At 37.3% G+C, this 19574-nt stretch overlaps 2 protein-coding genes across 10 annotated transcripts in view; both read left to right on the top strand.

The window, feature by feature from the left end:
* The window catches only part of sh3gl2a (SH3 domain containing GRB2 like 2a, endophilin A1), a 527445-nt gene that overhangs the window by 261671 nt on the left and 246200 nt on the right, over positions 1–19574 (top strand). The window lies entirely within an intron of this gene.
* cntln (centlein, centrosomal protein) overlaps positions 1–19574 on the top strand; it is a 190823-nt gene that overhangs the window by 11211 nt on the left and 160038 nt on the right. For all 9 annotated transcript variants that reach the window (XM_087237212.1, XM_087237209.1, XM_087237213.1 and 6 more), the window contains 5 exons: positions 2845–2979; positions 3619–3768; positions 8522–8655; positions 10622–10784; positions 10929–11093. In XM_087237212.1, coding sequence (XP_087093338.1) covers positions 2845–2979; positions 3619–3768; positions 8522–8655; positions 10622–10784; positions 10929–11093 — 747 coding nt within the window. The remainder of the gene's footprint in view (positions 1–2844; positions 2980–3618; positions 3769–8521; positions 8656–10621; positions 10785–10928; positions 11094–19574) is intronic.

Here is a 19574-nt window from a genome sequence, read left to right as displayed (position 1 = left end):
TGTACTTTAAATATAAGCTAGGATGTTCTAATAATTTTTTGGGGGAGTTTTGCATTTTTTGTGCATTGTTGCAATTCTATAAAATATGTGAAGTTAATAAAAGAAATTCATCTTATAACTTTTAGAAGATGCACGAGAGCAAATAACGCCTATTTTGGGGAAAAAAAAAAAAAAAACTGCACTGGCTTCCTGTCAGTTTTCAAATTGATTTTAAATTCCTCATGTTAGCGTACTGTACAAGGCCTTGAGTGCTTCAGCACCACAATATTTATCTGAGATTTTAATTCCATACACTCCAAGACAAGCTTTATGCTCGACTCATGCTCAGTCAACGCAGCTAAAATCTATGGGAGACCGGGCACTCTCTTCGTTGTCACCTGTTTTGTGGAACTCTTTGACCATCTGATATTCGTAATGCAGAATCCCTGAGTATTGTGAAATTGTCTCTTAAAATGTACTTTTTATTTAGGGTAGCATTGATTTGATTTATATTTGATTTTTAGGTATAGTACTATTGTTACTATTTTATGTGTGTGTGTATATATATATATATATATATATATATATATATATATATATATATATATATATATATATATATATATATATATATATATATATATATATATATATATATATATATATATATATATATTTTTTTTTTAATATATATATTTTAGATATATTTTTTATTTTTATTTTTTGCTTTCATCCTTGTATCTTGTACTGCTGCACATTTTATATGTTTGTAAAGTGTTTTGAGATGCTACTTTTAAAGGCGTTATATAAAACTAAGTTTATTATTATAGTTAATATTATTATATATTATTTACTATATTATTATTATATATTATTATTATATTATTATTTATAACACATTTACACATTTATTTCTCTCTTTATTTGCAATATTGTGAATGGCGACGCAGTTTCTCTCTGCCTTTGCCATTTTGTAATCTCACTAGGAAACGCAGTGGCCAATCAAATGCAGCTTAAAATGTGCATATTAATGATTCTATGTGCAACATAACAGTCAGCGTTTTGTTCTGATTGTTTTTTTTTTTTTTGCACCAGTGTTTTACACTTACAGGATTTATATGAAAACAAAAAAACAGTGGCATTTGAGGCTTAAAGTATGCCATTTCCATTTACTGAACTCTTTTTACTCTGCTATGCTTAGGTTTATCAGGATTTTATATGGACCTTTAACAATGCTATTCCTATTATTACAAGACCTCTTCTGTAGCAATTGAAACACTAACACTGACTTCACACAAATCCTTATTACCTAAATTGTAATTGATGCATTGTTTCTACAGTTGCATAATCTTGTGCCAGTATAGATACGTAATTTACCATTTAAAATAGATTGTCGACTGTATTTTGACTGTCAGGAAAAACCATTCTATGCTTTAATATCTCAGGTCAGCAGTTCCTGATGTTTTAGTATGCAATAACATTAGGATATTAGAAAAATAAGTTACAGTTTGTAATGAGTCTTTTCTTTTGCCAGGTTTGAGTTTCAGTGGCCTGTTAATGGAAGACGGCCATTGTGCCCTGTTTGAGAAACTCATTAATAGTCAGATTTCTGGGTACCACTCAAAACCACTGGCATTTGTCTCATCCCAAATTTGCGCCAAATGAGCCCAAATGTGATTAATTGCTTTTTCCTTCCTTGGCCGTGTGATGGTCTGCTGAATCCTCATCTCATCTCTGCATTTCCACAGTAACTTTGACCAGCTTTCCTTCCACCCCTCCCCCTTCCATTACCCCTCTTCTTCCATTTTTGTAACATAATTAGCTTTCATTTTTGAACTGCACTGGGAATTTCTAATGCTAATCTCTCTGTCCTAGACCTCTTAACTTCTTTAAACCTCTTTTCCTACCAATTGAGAAGTACTGGGGTTAAAACAGTGCTTGCCTACCTCATTATCAACACTTTGAATTGAGCTTCACTTGTGCTATAAATCTCTATTAAAACCTGCATTTGCATGGTGCACAGACAGAACATAAGTTCTCTATCTAGAAAGATTCAAGTGATTTCCCCCAACATGGCAATTAATTGCCTCCCACAGCTCAGGGTTATTTTTTGAGATATCAGCGTTGAGTCGACACAACCAGTTAGTGTGTTAGTGATAGGAGTGCATTATCGCAATATCAGAGATAGTTGAGGCATAACTGTGGGCAAAATTGAATCTTTGCACTGAGCATAGAACAGTCCTTAAAATGGTAGTTTACTTGTAAGTGTGCAATAATGTATTAAGCACTCGTGCCGATTTAGTCTTTTAACAGAAATATAGAAATATGTCAAAAAACAGGAGAGATTTCTATAAAAACTAATTTTCAAAAAAAAAAAAAAAACATCACAAACAAGTATCCATATAAATCAAGAAGTGTATTTTCTATATCTTGTTGGATCTTTTATTATTATTATTATTATTATTATTATTATTATTATTTATTCAGCTATTTACAGTCCTGGACAAAATGTCTGCTCACGCAATCTGCTTGTGTGAAATAAACTGAGATATGTGCACTGTATGTGAGACATAGTGGCAAGTGAACATCTAAAGCATACTTTTAGCTTCATCATGTCCCGCTGACACGTCACAGCGCAGCGCTGCTAATTCTTTGGACATGTAACCTGTATCCAACTTGCAAGCGTTTAGCACTATGGGACAAAACTCCTGTGACATGCTTTCCCATCTCTGTATCACACTAACTGCTGACCCCATTACAGAAACTATTAATGAAATCTAACACGCAGTGCTTTAAGCACTCATACCCAGATTGCTTTTGACTAACGGCTGTCTCTCACTATCACTTGTGTGGCTCTTTAAACAGAAAGTGACGGCAGAAGAGCAGGAGATAAACAAGCGAGTCCAGCAGTTGCGTGGCAGTGAAGAGGAGTGCACTCTAATGAAGAAAGAACTGGCAGCTCTGCAGCACAGACTGGGGAATAAGAGTCGACAACTTAAGGTTTGGACAAATTTCCACTGGCACCACTTTTAAAGCGCTGCCTCTGCGCCTGTGACAACGGGAAGAGAGGGAGGAAAAAAAACTGACAAGCCCCTGGAGGCAATCGCCTAAGGCCCTCAAAATCCCGGGTCGGGGGCAGAGGGTGGCGGGGGTGGGGGTTTGTGCTAGTGACAGTGGAGCTTGGAAAAGCAGCTAACTTTCTCAATAAATACTTAATGATGGCCGAGCAGAAGGAAAGTGTATGTGTATGTGATGTGGCTTCTCCTTAATTACCTTCTGATGGGACTGGCATGATTAATTGATAAAGTGAAGATCTGGGGAGGATGTGTCTTTGCTGGGTCTCTCTTAGCAAAGGGAGGGAAGGATAGTGCGGGCAAAAAAAAAAGAAAGAAAGAGAGAAAGGAGCGAGAGATCAGCATCAAAGGCAGGCTGGTAGGACTAATGGGCCTGTAGTGGAGCTATTCTCATTAGAGCTGTCATTAGAGCTAAAGATGGCCCCAGTGCCGGGCTACCTGCGTGGGCTTCAGCTCGCCCTGCCAACGCAGGTGAGCTCCAGACTTCTCTCTCTGGCCCTGCCCGCTCCGCTGCCCTTTCATCCCGGCGCCGCGGCCATCTCTCGCTCTCTCTTTTTCCCGGCAGGAAGCGAGGAGGCAAGCGCAGGAGTGTGAGGAGGAGGGCAGGCGTGCCCTACAGGAAGCCAGGCAACAATTAGATGCTCAGCACTCGGCCTCTCAGGCAGAGCTGGAGAGATTGCGGGACCAAGAGGCCGTCAGCAGTTCCAGAGTCAAGGTAAGGTCCCCCGCTTCTTCTCTCTAAGCGGGTTCATGTAAATGAACTTGTCTCACAATGCACAAATGTTAAATATTGATAGATATGTTCAGAGGGGGGGCGAAATAATGACTTGCTGGGTTAACATGGTGGGCCCAATTTTTCCTTTCCCCATGCAACAGCGGCAGTGTACCCTGTGCATCGTGACCAGAGGTGTTTTACATGTGGCCCCGAATCAGCCCTGCCTGCTGTCGCGGTGCTTAGTGACTCCGGCTATAATGACCTACTACAGACGGAGCTGTTGTTAGCATGTTCCATAGGGCCTCGTTCGGCATTTGTGTATGTTTAATAGGGCTTGTGTCCTCTTGGGTTGAGTGTCACTCAAGCACCTGTGTGATTACCTGCTTTACATACAGATTTGTGTTCATTACTCTCCGTGGGGAAGGGCAGAGGCAGGTCTGTGCGGACCTTAAACTCTAACTAGTCCAATTAAATTAGACTGTAGTGGTGCTCGGACTCTGTCCCCTTTCCTCCTGCGTTCTCTGTCTCTCTCTGTGCCCCTGTCAGCGCTGGCTAGTTTTTAATGAGGACTGGCCGTGCTCTCCATGGCCTGAGCGTTTGATGCTCGGCATCTGTTTGCTTCTCATTATCTCCATCAGCTCCTGTGATATGCTGCTGATAGGCTTCCCGCTTTAGTTGCTTGTGTTTTATTTCTCTTCTGTTGTCTTTCTTTTGTTTCTTATTAGTTTGTGCCCCCTGTAAGATGGGTCCATGAAAAATAAAGAAAACAAAAAATCAAAGTTTGTGTGCAATAAATGTACTTAACAAATATAATCTTGAGAAACAGTACATCGTTAGAAAGGTCAAACCATTTATTCATCTCCTATTTTGTTACACATATCTAATAATAGCAGCAAACATACAGAATTCAAAATGGGGAATAAGGTAGACTGTTTAGATAAAATTTCTTTAATACACGATTCAGGAAATGTAAAAAGGCATTAAACTGTATATATTGTGCAAAACATTCAGTCTAAAATTAAAATCCGGTCATCATTTACTCACCCTTCTCTTGTTCAGAACCTATTTAAGTTTCATTCTTCTATTCTCTAACACAAAAGAAGATATTTGTAAAAATGCTGGTTGCTCGGACCCATTGACTTCCATAGTCTTTTTCTTTCCCTCGAAATATATTTTGTGTTCAACGGGAAAAAAAATCTCATAGAGGTTTAAAACCACATAATTGTTGTAAATTATCTAATCTAAAATGTGTTTTGATGGTAAGCTAAAATGCAACCAACCATAGCACAGGTTATTCATTCATTCGTCCATTTTCCTTCGGCTTAGTCCTTTTATTCGTCAGGGGTTGCCACATTGGAATGAACCGCCAACTCATCTAGCATATGTTTTAGGCAGCAGATGCCATTCCAGCTGCAACCCAGTTCTGGGAAACACCCATACATTCTCACATTTACACAAATACACTACTGCCAATTTAGCTTATTATTTTATTCATGTTCCAGGTAATTATAAAAAAGTTATAGTTAGCATTTGACAAAGGGGAGAATCTCTCCCAGTTCAGTGCTGGATTTGGCTAAAACTCCTGTTTTTAACAAAGCTGTGGATTGTGAGCCACAACCTGTAAGTATTTTTATTTAAAAGTTAAAGGGCCATAAAAACCCCCTCGTTTCAGCAGGGTGTTCTCACACCTCTACTTTGGAAAAAGCCAGAAAAGTGGGCTTGTCCAGCTCTGTTTAGGGGAGAGTGTCGGAGAAGCAAAAGAGGGATGGTGTGGGAGTGTCTATTTGACCACGCGCTGAGTTTCAGAGTCAAAACGCACACACACACACACACGCACGCACACACACGCACACACACACACACACACACACACACACACACACACAGGGGAGAAAGTGACTGTGTTTACATGGACATCTGTAATCAAATTATTAAATGGTCGGACTTTAACTGCAGTTTGGCACTTTCATTCAGGGAATTCATTCGTGCCCCTCGTGACAAACGAGATATTTGATTCGAGGAACTGCTGTAAGCGTGTATTTTTTATGCAATGTTTGATACCACACGGCGAATGAGAGAAAAAAATTAACTCTACATTTCTCTGTAACTTAGATGCACTCAGCGGGTGAGCCGCGTGTGTTATTCCGGTCACAAAATGCTGTGAAAATCCTACACTTGGTGCAATAGTTAGTTCGATACTTACCAAATCTGTAGAGACAGGACAATCCACAACAACTAGAACCGCGTCTTTATTAAGAGGAGAAGAGAAGCGAATCCGGATCTCCATTTGCAGAAGAGAAAGTCTCGGGTAAACAATGTTCCTTAGACACGTAAGTTATTGTTGTCGCGCGTCGCATCGCATGCACTGTAATCCACGCGTGATTCCAGCTGCGCTCTCACAGAGAGAAAATGAAAACAAAACTTCACTTCAACAAATTAGGAAAGCAACACTGCACGCTTGTTTTGCCAACACAATATGGTGTCTTTGCTGTGTTGCCGTCTACACTGTAACATTAATGAATATTAATGAAGTTGCACAATAGAGCACGCTGATTGGTTTGAATCAAGTCTTACTCATGCATTAATGCAGCACACTCAGACACGTAATACGGTACACCCAGGTACAATCGCCCAGTCTACACGCTGGAATACACACTATGATCTGATGGCCGTGACGCAGCTTCAAAAATTCGTTTCAAACTGGAAGTATGAATTTGCTCGAAATAACGCAAAAACTACCAATTTTCACTTTTTAGTGAGATATATGTGTCCTAATAGTGTTTTTAACAGTGTGGGACACATGTACAACTGTCAACAGCTCAAAAAATTTGTTTCGGTGTTTCGTGACCCTTTAAGATTGATCTATTACATGCACAGTTTCTAGCGTTAACAAAATGTTGTAGCGAGGACAAAAACAAGGATGCTGTTTGGCACCACTAACTATTTAGCTACAAATTCATATTTATCAGTTACTGCTGTAAACACCCACAATCTTCAGCAGTGCATGCAGTGTCTCTCTATGCGGATGCATTCAGTGTCTTTCTGTGCGACCACTTTCCCTGCGTTTTACATCTCAAATAACAAACTTGCAAAAGATATGAGAACATTTCATATTACTTACAGATGCTTATTCCGGTCATATGGGAATACACTTGTCAGATTTTATTTTGAAGAGCAGACATGAGGTTCAGTTGTGTGCTCTTCATTTTCTGTCTGATTTAGGAATCTAATGCTACTAACAGCTGCTCTAACTGACTGTTCATACAGCGCAAAAGCGCATGCTTGTAGGGGCGTGACAGAGCCAATTAGGGAATCACAGCACATTATGTTAGATGACCAATCAAGGCCTCTTGAGGGCGGGCCTTTCAGAGGAACTAGAAAATATGTCAGCCGTTTTCACACATTGCTTTGTATTTTAGGGCGTGCACACACTATGTACAGTTGCCTTGAACTGGGCTTGTCCCCCCTCCCGTCTCCCACTGATGGCCCGCACACACATTACTTTCGGGCCTGGTCACATCTTGTCTTCAGTTTGAGGTGCGCTTTGCACTCACACTATAAGTGTACTGCCTGAGCCTAAGTAAACCGTGCTCTGGCACACCTTTTCCAACCGGGCCAGGGCTGGCCAAGTGAACCGCGCCTGAGCCCGATTCAGAGCACTCACACTTCTCAAACAATCCGGGAAATGGGCCTAGCCACGGTTCGGATAGCATAGTGTGAGTACGCCCTTATACAGTATACACAACCAAGCCTTAAAAATACACTGTGGATCACCCCTTTAAAGTATCATGATTCATTTTGTATGTGTTATATATACAAATAATTTAATAGTATGTTATATTAGTACATTATTTGTTCAAATGTTGTTTGAGAATAACACGATTTCAGGAACTGATGAGAGCATGTCTGTAGAGAGCAGCAAAAAAGTTTTGTTATGGAGATGGTTGTGGATGGCTTTTATGCAGTCTTGTGCACATGGCTGCTCATTTTGAATACTCCAAAATCACTGACATTAGAATGAGCTTAAGAATCCCTAATCTAGTGTATTAGCTTACATTTTTCTGAGACGTTTGGATGTGTGTACAAATGTGAATCGTCATGAACAAGACCCTCTGTTTCGACTGAGAACAGCTTGTATTAAACACATAAGAAAAGCTTAAACACTAATAGCCCCTGGTTTTTAGACAACATTTTCACCATTCATAAAAGATGAAGCAGGTGATCCAAAACGTCACTATAGATGTAAGGGGTAGGACTTTGATATTTTTTTTAAGAAATGCTTTAAAAACTTTTTTTAAATCTTGAGTTTTATATTCATCAATTTCTTGCACCCTATATTTTACTACCCACACAAACTAAGCATTGATGCAAAATGTTGACTTTAATATGAACAGTATATCTTCAGGGGTACTTTCTGTGATGTAATTTCATGTTCTTTGTTTTCCTTGCTATGCCGCCTCTTTAAATCTTTGTCCTTCATATCACATAATTTTGATATGGCAGCTTGAAGATTTAAATGTGTTAATGAGAAGTGAAAAAGTATAATAAAAAACATGGATGGAGCAGCTTTAGGGACTTTCATGATAATTTTTTAATCATAAATTTCAATTCAGAAATTTAAAAAAGTAATCAGAGAAGCATGTTTAATGTGTTTGTATGTGTTTCTAATGGATTTAAAAATAATGAGTAGACTGTGAAACAAATGTCATGTCATTGACTGTGCTGCCAATAAATATTCAATGTCTTGTTTCAGAATTTGGAAGAGGAAGTGTTCAGAAGCAGACAGGATTTGCTAGAGGCTCAGAGCCGCTCAACTGCTTTGTCCCTTCAGCTATCCTCAGTAGAACGAGAAAGAGCTGACAACGAACAACAACTCTGTCAAATCAAGTAAGTAGAGGCTGCACAGATCTGGCTGAGTTTTGATTATCCCTGATCATATGAGTTTATTGTGATTCTTGTTTCATGTGCATATCCAGCTGTGCCCTACACTCTCAGAAAAAAAATGGCGCAATGTTGTCCTAAAGAAGGTACAAACCCTTGTACTGGGGCAGTACCTTTTTATGGAACAGAATTATACCTTGAGACAAAGAAACAAATTTGTACCATTGCAGTTTGTACATTTAAGGACATGATTTTTAGCATGGGAAACCAAAATGTACCTTTGGTTTTTAAAACCTGCAGATACAATATTGTATCTTCATCAAAGGTACAAATCTAATCCATGAAGGAAGCACTACAGTGACAGGACACTTTGTACCTTAACATTGTCAAATGTGTGCTATATCAAAAATGTGTCAATTTATTTACAGTAAATATAAAACATCAAATATAACAAACAATGAAACATTGCTCTTTTTGTTTTTTTAAGTTTCAATGTAAGTAAGTTTATTACTGTGTAAATACACCTTTTCCATTTACGATAAAAAATACTTTAAAATAAACCTAAAGATATTTTTTGCTATATTCTCCCATGTACAATATAAAGGAATTTTTTTCTCTAGTTTTCACACAATCCCTTTGTAATCACTTAAAAGTAAAAAAAAAAATGTGCAAAAGTATAGCAACGAGATATGCACAATGTTTGACTAGTTTTACGGTAGTAGAATGTCTCCATGAACACTTACAAGTATATGCAGGACTTTTGCCATCTCACGTGTGTAGTGGAAAGCAAACACCAAAAGTTGCAGATATCAATAATGAAAATGTATTTATCAGACAAGGCTTAGCAAATGTTTATTTAAAAAACGCCTTAAAGGTTTGGTTTACAATACCTATAGTTTTGTTTTACCAGTTGTTTTGTATTATATTGTAGTTCTTAATAATTCATGTTTATGAGTTTCTTTAAACATATGCTTTTTAAACGATGATTCATGTTTTAATATGGAAATTATTCATAAAATCACTTTACCTTTCCACTAATATTTATTTTCATAGGTATTGTAATAAAGAAGGAGTTGTTTAACACTTTTGATTCATACGAGAACAATTGTGTACCTTCATTTCAATTGTACCATAAAAGGTACAGAACATTAACATAAGAGGTCTTTTCTGTACCTTAAAAAGTACAACTTTTACAAAGGTACTAAACCATTGCTTAAGTAACATAATTTGTACCACCGTGTACCTTTTTTTTCTAAGAGTGTAGACTTCCAAAGCCTGAATGTCCACATATGAATAGTAGTTTGTCTATGGGGACAAAATTTCATTATGTTATCAATAAAAATGTGGCATCTGTAATGGTTAGGGGTAGTGTTTTTTATGGATCACTGTCACAATATTACAGTTAGAATTAGTTTAGTTGTGTTTTTAGTTGTTTGTTATTATAGTACAGACAAACCAAGGCAAGTTATTTTATTTTATTAAATTGGACATTATAATTCATAGTGTTTTTTCTTAAAAAAGGTGCAAAATTTGTTGAGGAGAAAAATCAACAGAGTAAACATGATTAAAAACATTACACATGTTTTCACAAGAATTCATGTATATAGCTTTATTCTTTGCTTTATTTCTGTTCACTTTTTTAAGCAACACTATTGGTTTTAGTTTTATGTTAGTGGAATAACCTTGGGTATGGCTTGGGGATCGAATATACTTACGCAGTTAAAAATTCAAAAATCCCTGTGTGTACTCTGTATGTGGTCTGTGTGTGAAGATTGTGAGGACCAAAGCCACCACGAGAACAGTATGACAATTTTTGATATGGGATGGAATTTTGGTCCCATTAGTTTGGTCCCCTTACTTATTAGTACTGTACGTTTTTCTCTCTCTAAGGCATATGCATAGAATGTAAAGTTAGCACAAAACAATGTGTATGAACAGTAAAACCCAAAAAGTCATGTGCGCATGTGTCCAGGCGTGAGCTCCAGGACCTGCAGTGTCTGTACAAGCAGAGCGTAGAACATGCAGGAGAACAGGCCCATCTTATTCAGCAGCTGGAGGGTCTTAACCTGGACACGCAAAGAGTCCTGCGCAGCCAGGAGGAGGCCCGCACAGCGGACACCGTCTCTTACCAGAAGGTACAGGCACGCATCTGTTGTGTGAACTTAGCGCCTGTCCTCACAAGTGAACGCGCTGCCCCTCGGGGGGTGAACTTGTGTTGGAGCAAGGACTTAACTGCATTAACCGAGCTTGTCCTTCACTGTCTGTTTCTGCTGTGACAGCTCTACAGCGAGCTGAGCGTGTCATACCAGGCCCTTTGGCACAGCCAGGAACAGCTCCACCAGCGGGAAGCAGCCCTCAGCATGCAGCTCAGCCAGAGAGATCAGCAGATCCAAGAACTCCAGGCACAGCTGCAGAGTTTCACAGCAGCCGCGGGGCACTGTGAGGTGAGTGCGTGTGGGGAGCACCATGACAGATTTACATCACGCTCAATGCCCTTTGTATGCAAAGCAAGCTGAATGAGCACTTCAGCAAAACCACACACCGTTCATTTCCTTTTTTCTCCTCTTAGTAAAACCACATCCATAATAAATGAAATGCCTTTCAGTAAGAAAGCTCTGGGAAGAGATGGTCAGGAGTTTTTGTCCACTGTTCTTTTTCAAAAGCAAATGTCCAAAGCATGTGCCATTAACCCTGCTAAAACCATGCCAGATTGACTCTTAACTACGCATGTAATCAGTTAATGTGTATTTGTAAACAATGTTAATAATGATATAGACTTCAATCTATGGTTTATAAAAGTCTTTCATATGGTCACCGAGGCTGTGTTTGTTTAACCATAAGCGATGCTGTGAAATACTGTTACAGTTTCAAAAAGCTTTTTTCCATTCTTACAGTTATTCCTGTAACGGCAAAGCTAAATAATCAGCAACCATCACTTCAAACTTCAAGTAATGTGCTGATTTTGTGCTCAATAAACAGTTATTTATTAGTACTGAGTAATTTGTATGAAATAATGATACACTTTAAAAAAAAAAAATTGTATCCTGTTTTTGAAGTCACTTTTAGGTGTTTTCTATAGTAGGTAGGTAGAAAAACTAACCTCATCTTCATACACATTTTGGCTCTATTTTTTCAGTTTAAATTAGATTATAATCACAATTTTCTTTCGTCACAATTTAACTCCATCAATGATGTAAACTACTAAAATATTACGCTTAGTTTTTATTAGAATTTAGGATAATTTATTTTGTTTAATTTTTAACACTTTTTTAAATAATGCTGTTCTTTAGTGAACAACAGTAAAGTAATGCAATGTTACATTGTAGATAAGCTGCTGTATTTATAACTTTCCGTAGTTTATGAGATCTTTGTGAAATTCGATTGTTGAGAATTGTCTTATGACATTGATATTTAGTTTGGGCGATAACTAGTGCAAGACAGAATCTGCAAACATTTTTTGCTATTTCTGCACAGAATTTTGAAAAAAATTCTGCAGATTTATACAGGTTTGATTTTAGGGGGAATCGTAACTAAAAACTTAAAAATAAAAAATCATATGAACATTTTCATATTAATCAATAATATTACTGAAATTAATTCACAAACTGAATAAATATACAGTTAAAGGCAGAATTATTTAACCCCCTTTGACATTTTTTTGTCTTTTTTTTTTTTTTTAATATTTCCCAAATGATGTTTAACAGAGCTAGGAAATTTTCACAGTATGTCTGATGATATTTTTTCTTCTGGAGAAAGTCTTATTAGTTTTTTTTTCGAATATAATAAAAGTTTTAAATTTTTCAAAATACATTTTAAGGTCAACATTGTTAGCCCCTTTAAGCTATATTTATATATTTTTTTATAATAGTCTACAGAACAAATCATCGTTATACAATAACTTGCCTAATTACCCTAACCTGTCTAGTTTACCTAATTAACCTAGTTAAGCCTTTAAATGTCAGTTTAAACTGTATAGAAGTGTCTTGAAAAATATCTAGTAAAATATTATGTATTGTCATCATGGCAAAGATAAAATAAATCAGTTATTAGAAATGAGTTATTAAAACTATTATTTTTTAGAAACGTGTTCTCTCCATTAAAAAGAAATTGGGGAAAAAATAAACAGCGTGGCTAATAATTCAGGGGGGCTAATAATTCTGACTTCAACTATAAATGTACACACATTTACACAAACAAATGAATAGACTTGATGGGCTAAAATCTGCGGATGCGTGTTTAGCAAACTATAACTAATGGTATATGAGGAATGAATGATTGCATTCACTTGGACTTTCTATTGAACTGGTGCACCTTTTGCTTGTTTTTTGGGTGTGTATGTTGATTGTGTTGTTTTTATTTTTAATTTAGCTCAAATTGGTACAGTTTAAATAGCAGACATTATCGTTAGCTTATTGTATTACATATTATAGCTTACTTGTATTAAATTTTTTCATAGATCAACTCCAGGTTGCGTGCTTTTTTTGTACTTTTTTTTTGGTTGCAAATCAACCACTAGAAATTGATGACCATCTTTTAGAACGAGTCCCTGACCAGAATGTATTAATCCACACTTTATGAGCTTTAGAAAATGGCTGCATGGGAATGGAGATCTAGCAGTTTTGTAGCAATAATGCAGAACGTTGCTGGAAATTTTGCTCGAGCATTAGCAAACGGTTCAGTTAGCAAGTACAACTATGCAAAAGTCCCACAGAAAGCATTTCTCCAAAAGTGCTGTTGTAGATTCAGCCAGATATGTGTTGTCTCTGTTTATACACGTGTACCTCACCGTATGGAGGCACATCTCGTGATTTTGGGTATGCACGATAATCAATGCATGCTTTATGCACAGTTCCAATGTATTGCTTTGAATATCAAGTTGTGTTTACTGAGTTCATGTAGTGGTTGCCTGGCTGTTTTGTTTCTTAACAGTTTTACCTACAGACATCAAAGTGATCTGATCAGTTATCCCAAGGTGTAACACAGTCAAGAGGGCTTTCCATTCCCCGCTATAATTGCACTGACTGGGATGTGTATTCTAGTGTAATCTGAAATTCTGTATCAGCTTCTTCCTGAACACCTGTTAAATTCTAATGCACTGGTTGTTAGAGCTTTATTTTAATTTTAAATGTTAGGAATGATCAAAGTGCTGATCAGCAGAGGGAGCTGAGCAAGACCAGACTCTCATTTGAATAAAGGAGGAGTGATGGAGGAAGAAAAGTCCAAGCGGAACAAAAAAAAAAAAGAAAAAAAGAAAAAGCCCATTGTGTTGGGGCTAAAGAAGTGCACAAAGGCCAGTGCAGGCTGAAATCATGTATTTCTGTATTAGAAATATGGATGTGACCTGTCCTAAATAAATAAGGCACATTTCAAATATTTAATTCAAACCTGGTCACAGTGGGATTAAGCAATAAAAATTTGATTTTGAAACAAAGTATTAGCCCATAAACATTTATTTCAAAGGCAGTCTTTGGTGCATTTTCTTATGAGCTGTGCTTTTCTTATGACCAATACTACTAAAAACATGTTCTTGATTTGTATTATTGTGTAATTATTAATACAGATAGCAGGAAAGAAAATAATAGAATTTCAGTCTTAATTAGTAAGGTCTAATGGCATGATAAAAGTATCAGGATGTTGTATCACCATAAAAAGGCTAATTTTGAGATAATAATCTGTTGAAATAATTCAATTAAGTGAGAAGAAAAAGACCATTAAGTGATATCAGAGGCATGAAACTAGCACAGACACCCTGTAAAAAACAAATGTTGTACATAAAGAGCATTGGACTAGAAAATAGTTTGTGTAATATATATATATATATATATATATATATCAAAATGATGCTGCTGATCAGAATCGTGCTTTCAGAGACGGAAATGATTTTTTTCATGCTTTAAAAAGCCATCAATATCTAAGTTTTTTACACAGAGGCAATTATTATGTTGTTTATAAATGATGCTAATGTATTATTATTTGTAAGCCCTATAATATCAAGCATCGTTTTAGTTTTTCCTCTTATTAAAAATGCTGAAACTGCAGATTTAACAGGGTGGTATCCAGTTGTAATCTGTGAACTTTGACTGGGCCACTGTGTGGCTTTTATGGTATGTTTCAAGTCATTGTTCTTTGGAAGTAAATCCCAGTGATCTTACCGATTGCACTATTTTCCCTCAGGATTTTTCAGTGCTTTGCTATTTCTATTTTTCCTTTCATCTCTTGCTTTCCTGTGGCAGTCTGGCCGTGCGGTGACGTGACCCAGGTTGTCACTATGGTGCTTCTGCCTTTCTCTGATCTAAATCAGTATTTAAGCCTTGTAGGTTCTTCCTTTCTAGTCAAAAGCCATTGAAAACCAAGTCCAGAATTGGCCTCCTGAGGATTACACAGGAAGTGTTGCATCTTGCAGTCTATTAGCAACGCATTTAACACTCCATGTGGCATCCCCTGTCTCAACAAGGGGATTTATTGCAGCTTCGTGCAGTTGCCTATGCAATCTCTAGCTACTACACGGAGTGACAAAGTTTTATTATGAATACTGACAAGAACTGTTAGAAATGCGTAGCTTCTCACATCTCAGCGTGAGCGTTTGTTGCTCCTCTAGGATCAACAACTGGCAAATTGATCTCGCGGTGTAGATTGATTGGACATGCAGATTTTTATTAACTTGTTTCGAGTGAAGTCGTTGATTAATCTCGGAATTAATTAACACTGCTATTTTTTTTTCTTTTTCTGTGTTTAACTCGATTTTATAGACGGCCAAAGACATTTAGTGATCACTTAATCAGCTTTATCACCTATCGAAGTATTTATTTAATAGGTGGAATGTTATGAATTTAATTAAAGTTTGAGATTGCGAGAAACCTCCCAAGTGATGAAATTTCAATGTCTCGCTCCCCATTTCTCCCTATTCCAGAGCCCAGACGCTCCTCTCAACATCTGCCTCTGCGTGTTATTAGTGTTAGTGAAAGCCGAGCTGTCAGATGTATAATTGAAGTGTCCGCTCCCTGCACACACGGCTTGTTATGTGGGGTCATGTTTAGATGAGTAGATGTGTTTCTTTTGATCACTATCTGACGCTCAAACCCTGAGCTTCCAGCATACTGAGAGGCTGCCGATGTGTTTGGCTTTAAATCTTTAGGAGCCAATGCCTCCATCACTGTGGGTTGCCTCGCCAGTTTGTTTCACTCAACTTGTTTGGATAACATTAACGGGATGATGTCTCATCAGGCCTATTGTACGTCTACAGCAAGTGTTTCCTCAGAGTGCATCTTTTGTGTCTTTAAAGGGTTAGTTCACCACAAAATCAAAACTTTTGTTCATCTTCTGAACATAAATAAAGATTTTTTTAGGAAATCTGATAGATTGCTAATCTCCACTGAATGTCTTTTCAAACAACAATCTCCAAACATATAGGGATCAAATCCATTTTTGTTTATTAAAGTCTTCTAAAAGAGATACTATTTCCTTATTCAATAAATACATTTAACTTCATCTCTTATTCACATAAAACTCAACCATACCTGCAGAACACACATTATCAAGTGACATGCAAGATTTAACTTCGCAACTTGTACCTACGCTTTCAATAATAATGGGTGTCTTTTGGCCATACCATGCTAAACCAATGAGAGTCTCATCTCTCATTCCCTTATAATATATGAGGAATATCACACTCATAGCACTGCAATAAGGCTTTATATCAGCTCTACGATCAGTGCATAGGCACGAGGCTGCAGGCCTATATGCAGCCAAATTGCTGTGCTACGACTTTGATATTTCAATTATTCTTGTGAGAGAAACTCCTTTCTTCCGCCAATGCATTCACATCTGTAGCTAGCTCTCTGCATCTCTCACATGGTCACCCGGAGCCCGGTCAGTACCTGGATGGGAGACCACATGAAAAAAGCAAGGTTGCTGCCGGAAGTGGTATTAGTGAGACCAGCAGGGGATACTCAACCAGGCCAAATTTGCCCACTGGCTTCTGTCCATCATGGCCCCTAATCATAATTGGTTTCATCACTCTGGGCCCTATCATACACCCAGTGCAATAGGGCACAAGACGTGTTTCCACGACGTGTTGCTATTTTCAGACCAACGCAACAGCAATTTTCTATTTTCCGCCTTGTTGTTTAAATACCAAATCCATTTGCGCCACTTTGTGGACTCATGGGTGTTTTGGTCTATAAAAGAGACGTGTTAAGGCGCATTGTTGACGTGTTACTATTTTGAGGAACTAAAATAGACTGTTCAACAGACAAGCTGAGAGCAGGTCTAAAGTCCAGCACGGAGCATGTTAGTTGTGCGCCTCGCTTACACATTGCTTAAAACAGCAGGATGTACAGGAATAGGCAAATATCTTTAGAAATTAAAAAGAGTTTGAGGATTAAAATATCAAAAATATATATTACTTTCTACATTAATATAAAAACCACTGACTTCATGCCTTTTTCATCTCAGGGACCTTTTTTATTAGTTTATTCATGACAATATACTTGTCTATAATGTTATTATTAATAGTAGTATTATTTATTAAATTTATATTTATATATTTTTTTATTAAAAACAAGCTTAGATTTGTCAACCTGTCAGGTTTTGGACTGTATATAGCGTGTGAATTTGGATATAACTCAGTTTTTTTTACCACACTTCGTTATTATTGTTCATTTATTCGTTTGCTGTAAATTAGAACTGGATTTAGAAATAGTTTTGAAACAAATCTTTGCGCTTAACAGACAAAATTAATTATGTAGGCTAATCAATGAGACTCTGATTGGTTTATTCTCAAAACACACCCATAATTCATTAAGAGGTTAAGCTCAACCCTGTTAGATTAAATGCTGCGGTACGGAGCTTATTTTTCCTCTTGCGCTATATAAAATGTGAGGAATTATTATACGGGTATATTATATGATAAAAGCCATTGCTTATTCTAAAACAGTGCTTTAGATCTAGTAGTTGAATTATTCCTTCGCATAATGTAGAGCATAATGTATTGGGATGACAATACACACAGATCAAGGTTATAAAGCTGAACGACATAAAACAACATAATTTCTGCAGAGTTATGCATTTCTCTGCCACATCTGAGTGTTCAGGGTGTCACAAGGGCGCTGTGGGTAGCACGGTCGCCTCACAGCAAAAAGGTCACTGGTCCGAGCCCCGGCTGGGTTAGTTGGCATTTTTGTGTGGAGTTTGCATGTTCTCCCTGTGTTAGCATGGGTTTCCTCCGGGTTAGTGAATGAGCTAAATTGGCCGTAGTGTATGTGTGTGATTACAAGAGTGTATGGGTGCATTAGGTTGCGGTTGGAAGGGCATCCGCTGTGTAAAACATATGCAAGATAAGTTGGCGGTTCTTTATAATAACCCAAGCAGGCACTAAAATATTACTATAGTATAAATACAGCAATACAAAGAACAAGAGGGAGAGAAAGGTCTTAGAGTGTGATTTACCTTTTCTGTGATGATTTGTTTATCACAAACAGCTGTAGTTTAACAGCTCATCTTGTGGTAGAACGTCGAGCTACTACGACTCCAATCCTTTGGTTTGTATTGCGAAAAGTTTTGTTTAATTAATACTGCAATTAGAGTTGGGCGATGTCGACCAATTTGGTATCGTATGATGTCTAATGTAAAACATAGCGATGGGTGATGGTATCATCGTCATATTCGGAGGTGAATTAATTATTTTTTAATAATTCATTCATTCATAACAAATTAATTATTTTTAGCCTACCGTTTTAACTACCTGACCCGCATGGTCTTTCTTTTACACAAAAACAAATCATAAAGAAATAGATCATTTGCACACAAATGACCACCTGTCAATCAGATTTTCCGCGGAAGGTTGGTCGGTAAAAAAAGTGCAAAACCAAGAGTATCTGAGGTTTTCACTAAATAAAGTACAAGTGTGAAAATGAAAGACTGAAGCAGTGTACTGATGCTGTGACATGTTACCTAATAGATTCAAAAGACAGAAGAGTTGTTAGATGGAGACAAGATTAATTAAATATCACATTTAACAACTAGTAAGACGTGATCCAGCGGTACATCCTTGATAAACTGTCCGACGTGCACTGCTCTCTGGAGCTCAGACAAGGGCATGACAGTGTGTGTGGCTGTGTGTGTAGTCACGTGATGTACATTTTCGGACGAAGAACTGTTTAGAAATGCTAAGTAAAACGGTGCGGATGTGGATCATTTTCGTTCTAAAATGCCATTTTAATACTAAGACGTATTCGTGTAAACGAGGCCTGAGTGTGCATTTTTCGCGAGCGGGTTTGCGACAGGGGCAGGGTGGAGGATCGGCGATGCCGGCTTAGCATCGTGTTGTCTATTAGCCATCAGCGATGGACAATGGCATCGTCTATCTGCCCAACCCTAACTGCATTTTATATCAAGTGTCATTTATTGAAAAACATTTATTGAAAAAACATTTATTGTTTTACAAACAACAATATAAAGATGCAAAGTCCAAATAATGATGGCCCCGTTTTCAATCAGCATAATATATTAGGCTGAAAAACTCATTTATTTGCCCAGAAGTAAATAACAGATGACTGTAACCAAATATTGCCTTTTGATATAGCTCAAATAAATTGCATTTCCTAATAGACTACTAAAGCGACATCCAGCACACTTTGGAATAAATAGTAGGAGTGCTTTCAACGCTCAAGGACAGCCACCGATGCGCTAGAAGTCTTCGAAATCATACAATGATTTAAAGGTTCATACAAAAATAAATGTTCAAATAAGCAATAACTCTATTTGCATTTATAAAATTAGCTACAGCTCCTACAATTTTACACACACACACAAAAAAAAAAAACAGTAGTCAACTGCACAAGATAAATTGATTCTATTCTGTCACCTCGGAGGTGCTATAGGACTCAAATGGCATGTTATCAAGTCAAGCTCGACTTTGCTGTTCT

The sequence above is a fragment of the Danio rerio genome, chromosome 1, assembly GCF_052040795.2.
Source record: "Danio rerio strain M-AB ecotype USA chromosome 1, GRCz13ab, whole genome shotgun sequence".
NCBI classification, from domain to species: Eukaryota; Metazoa; Chordata; class Actinopteri; order Cypriniformes; family Danionidae; genus Danio; species Danio rerio.
This window is presented reverse-complemented; position numbering and strand designations above follow the sequence as displayed.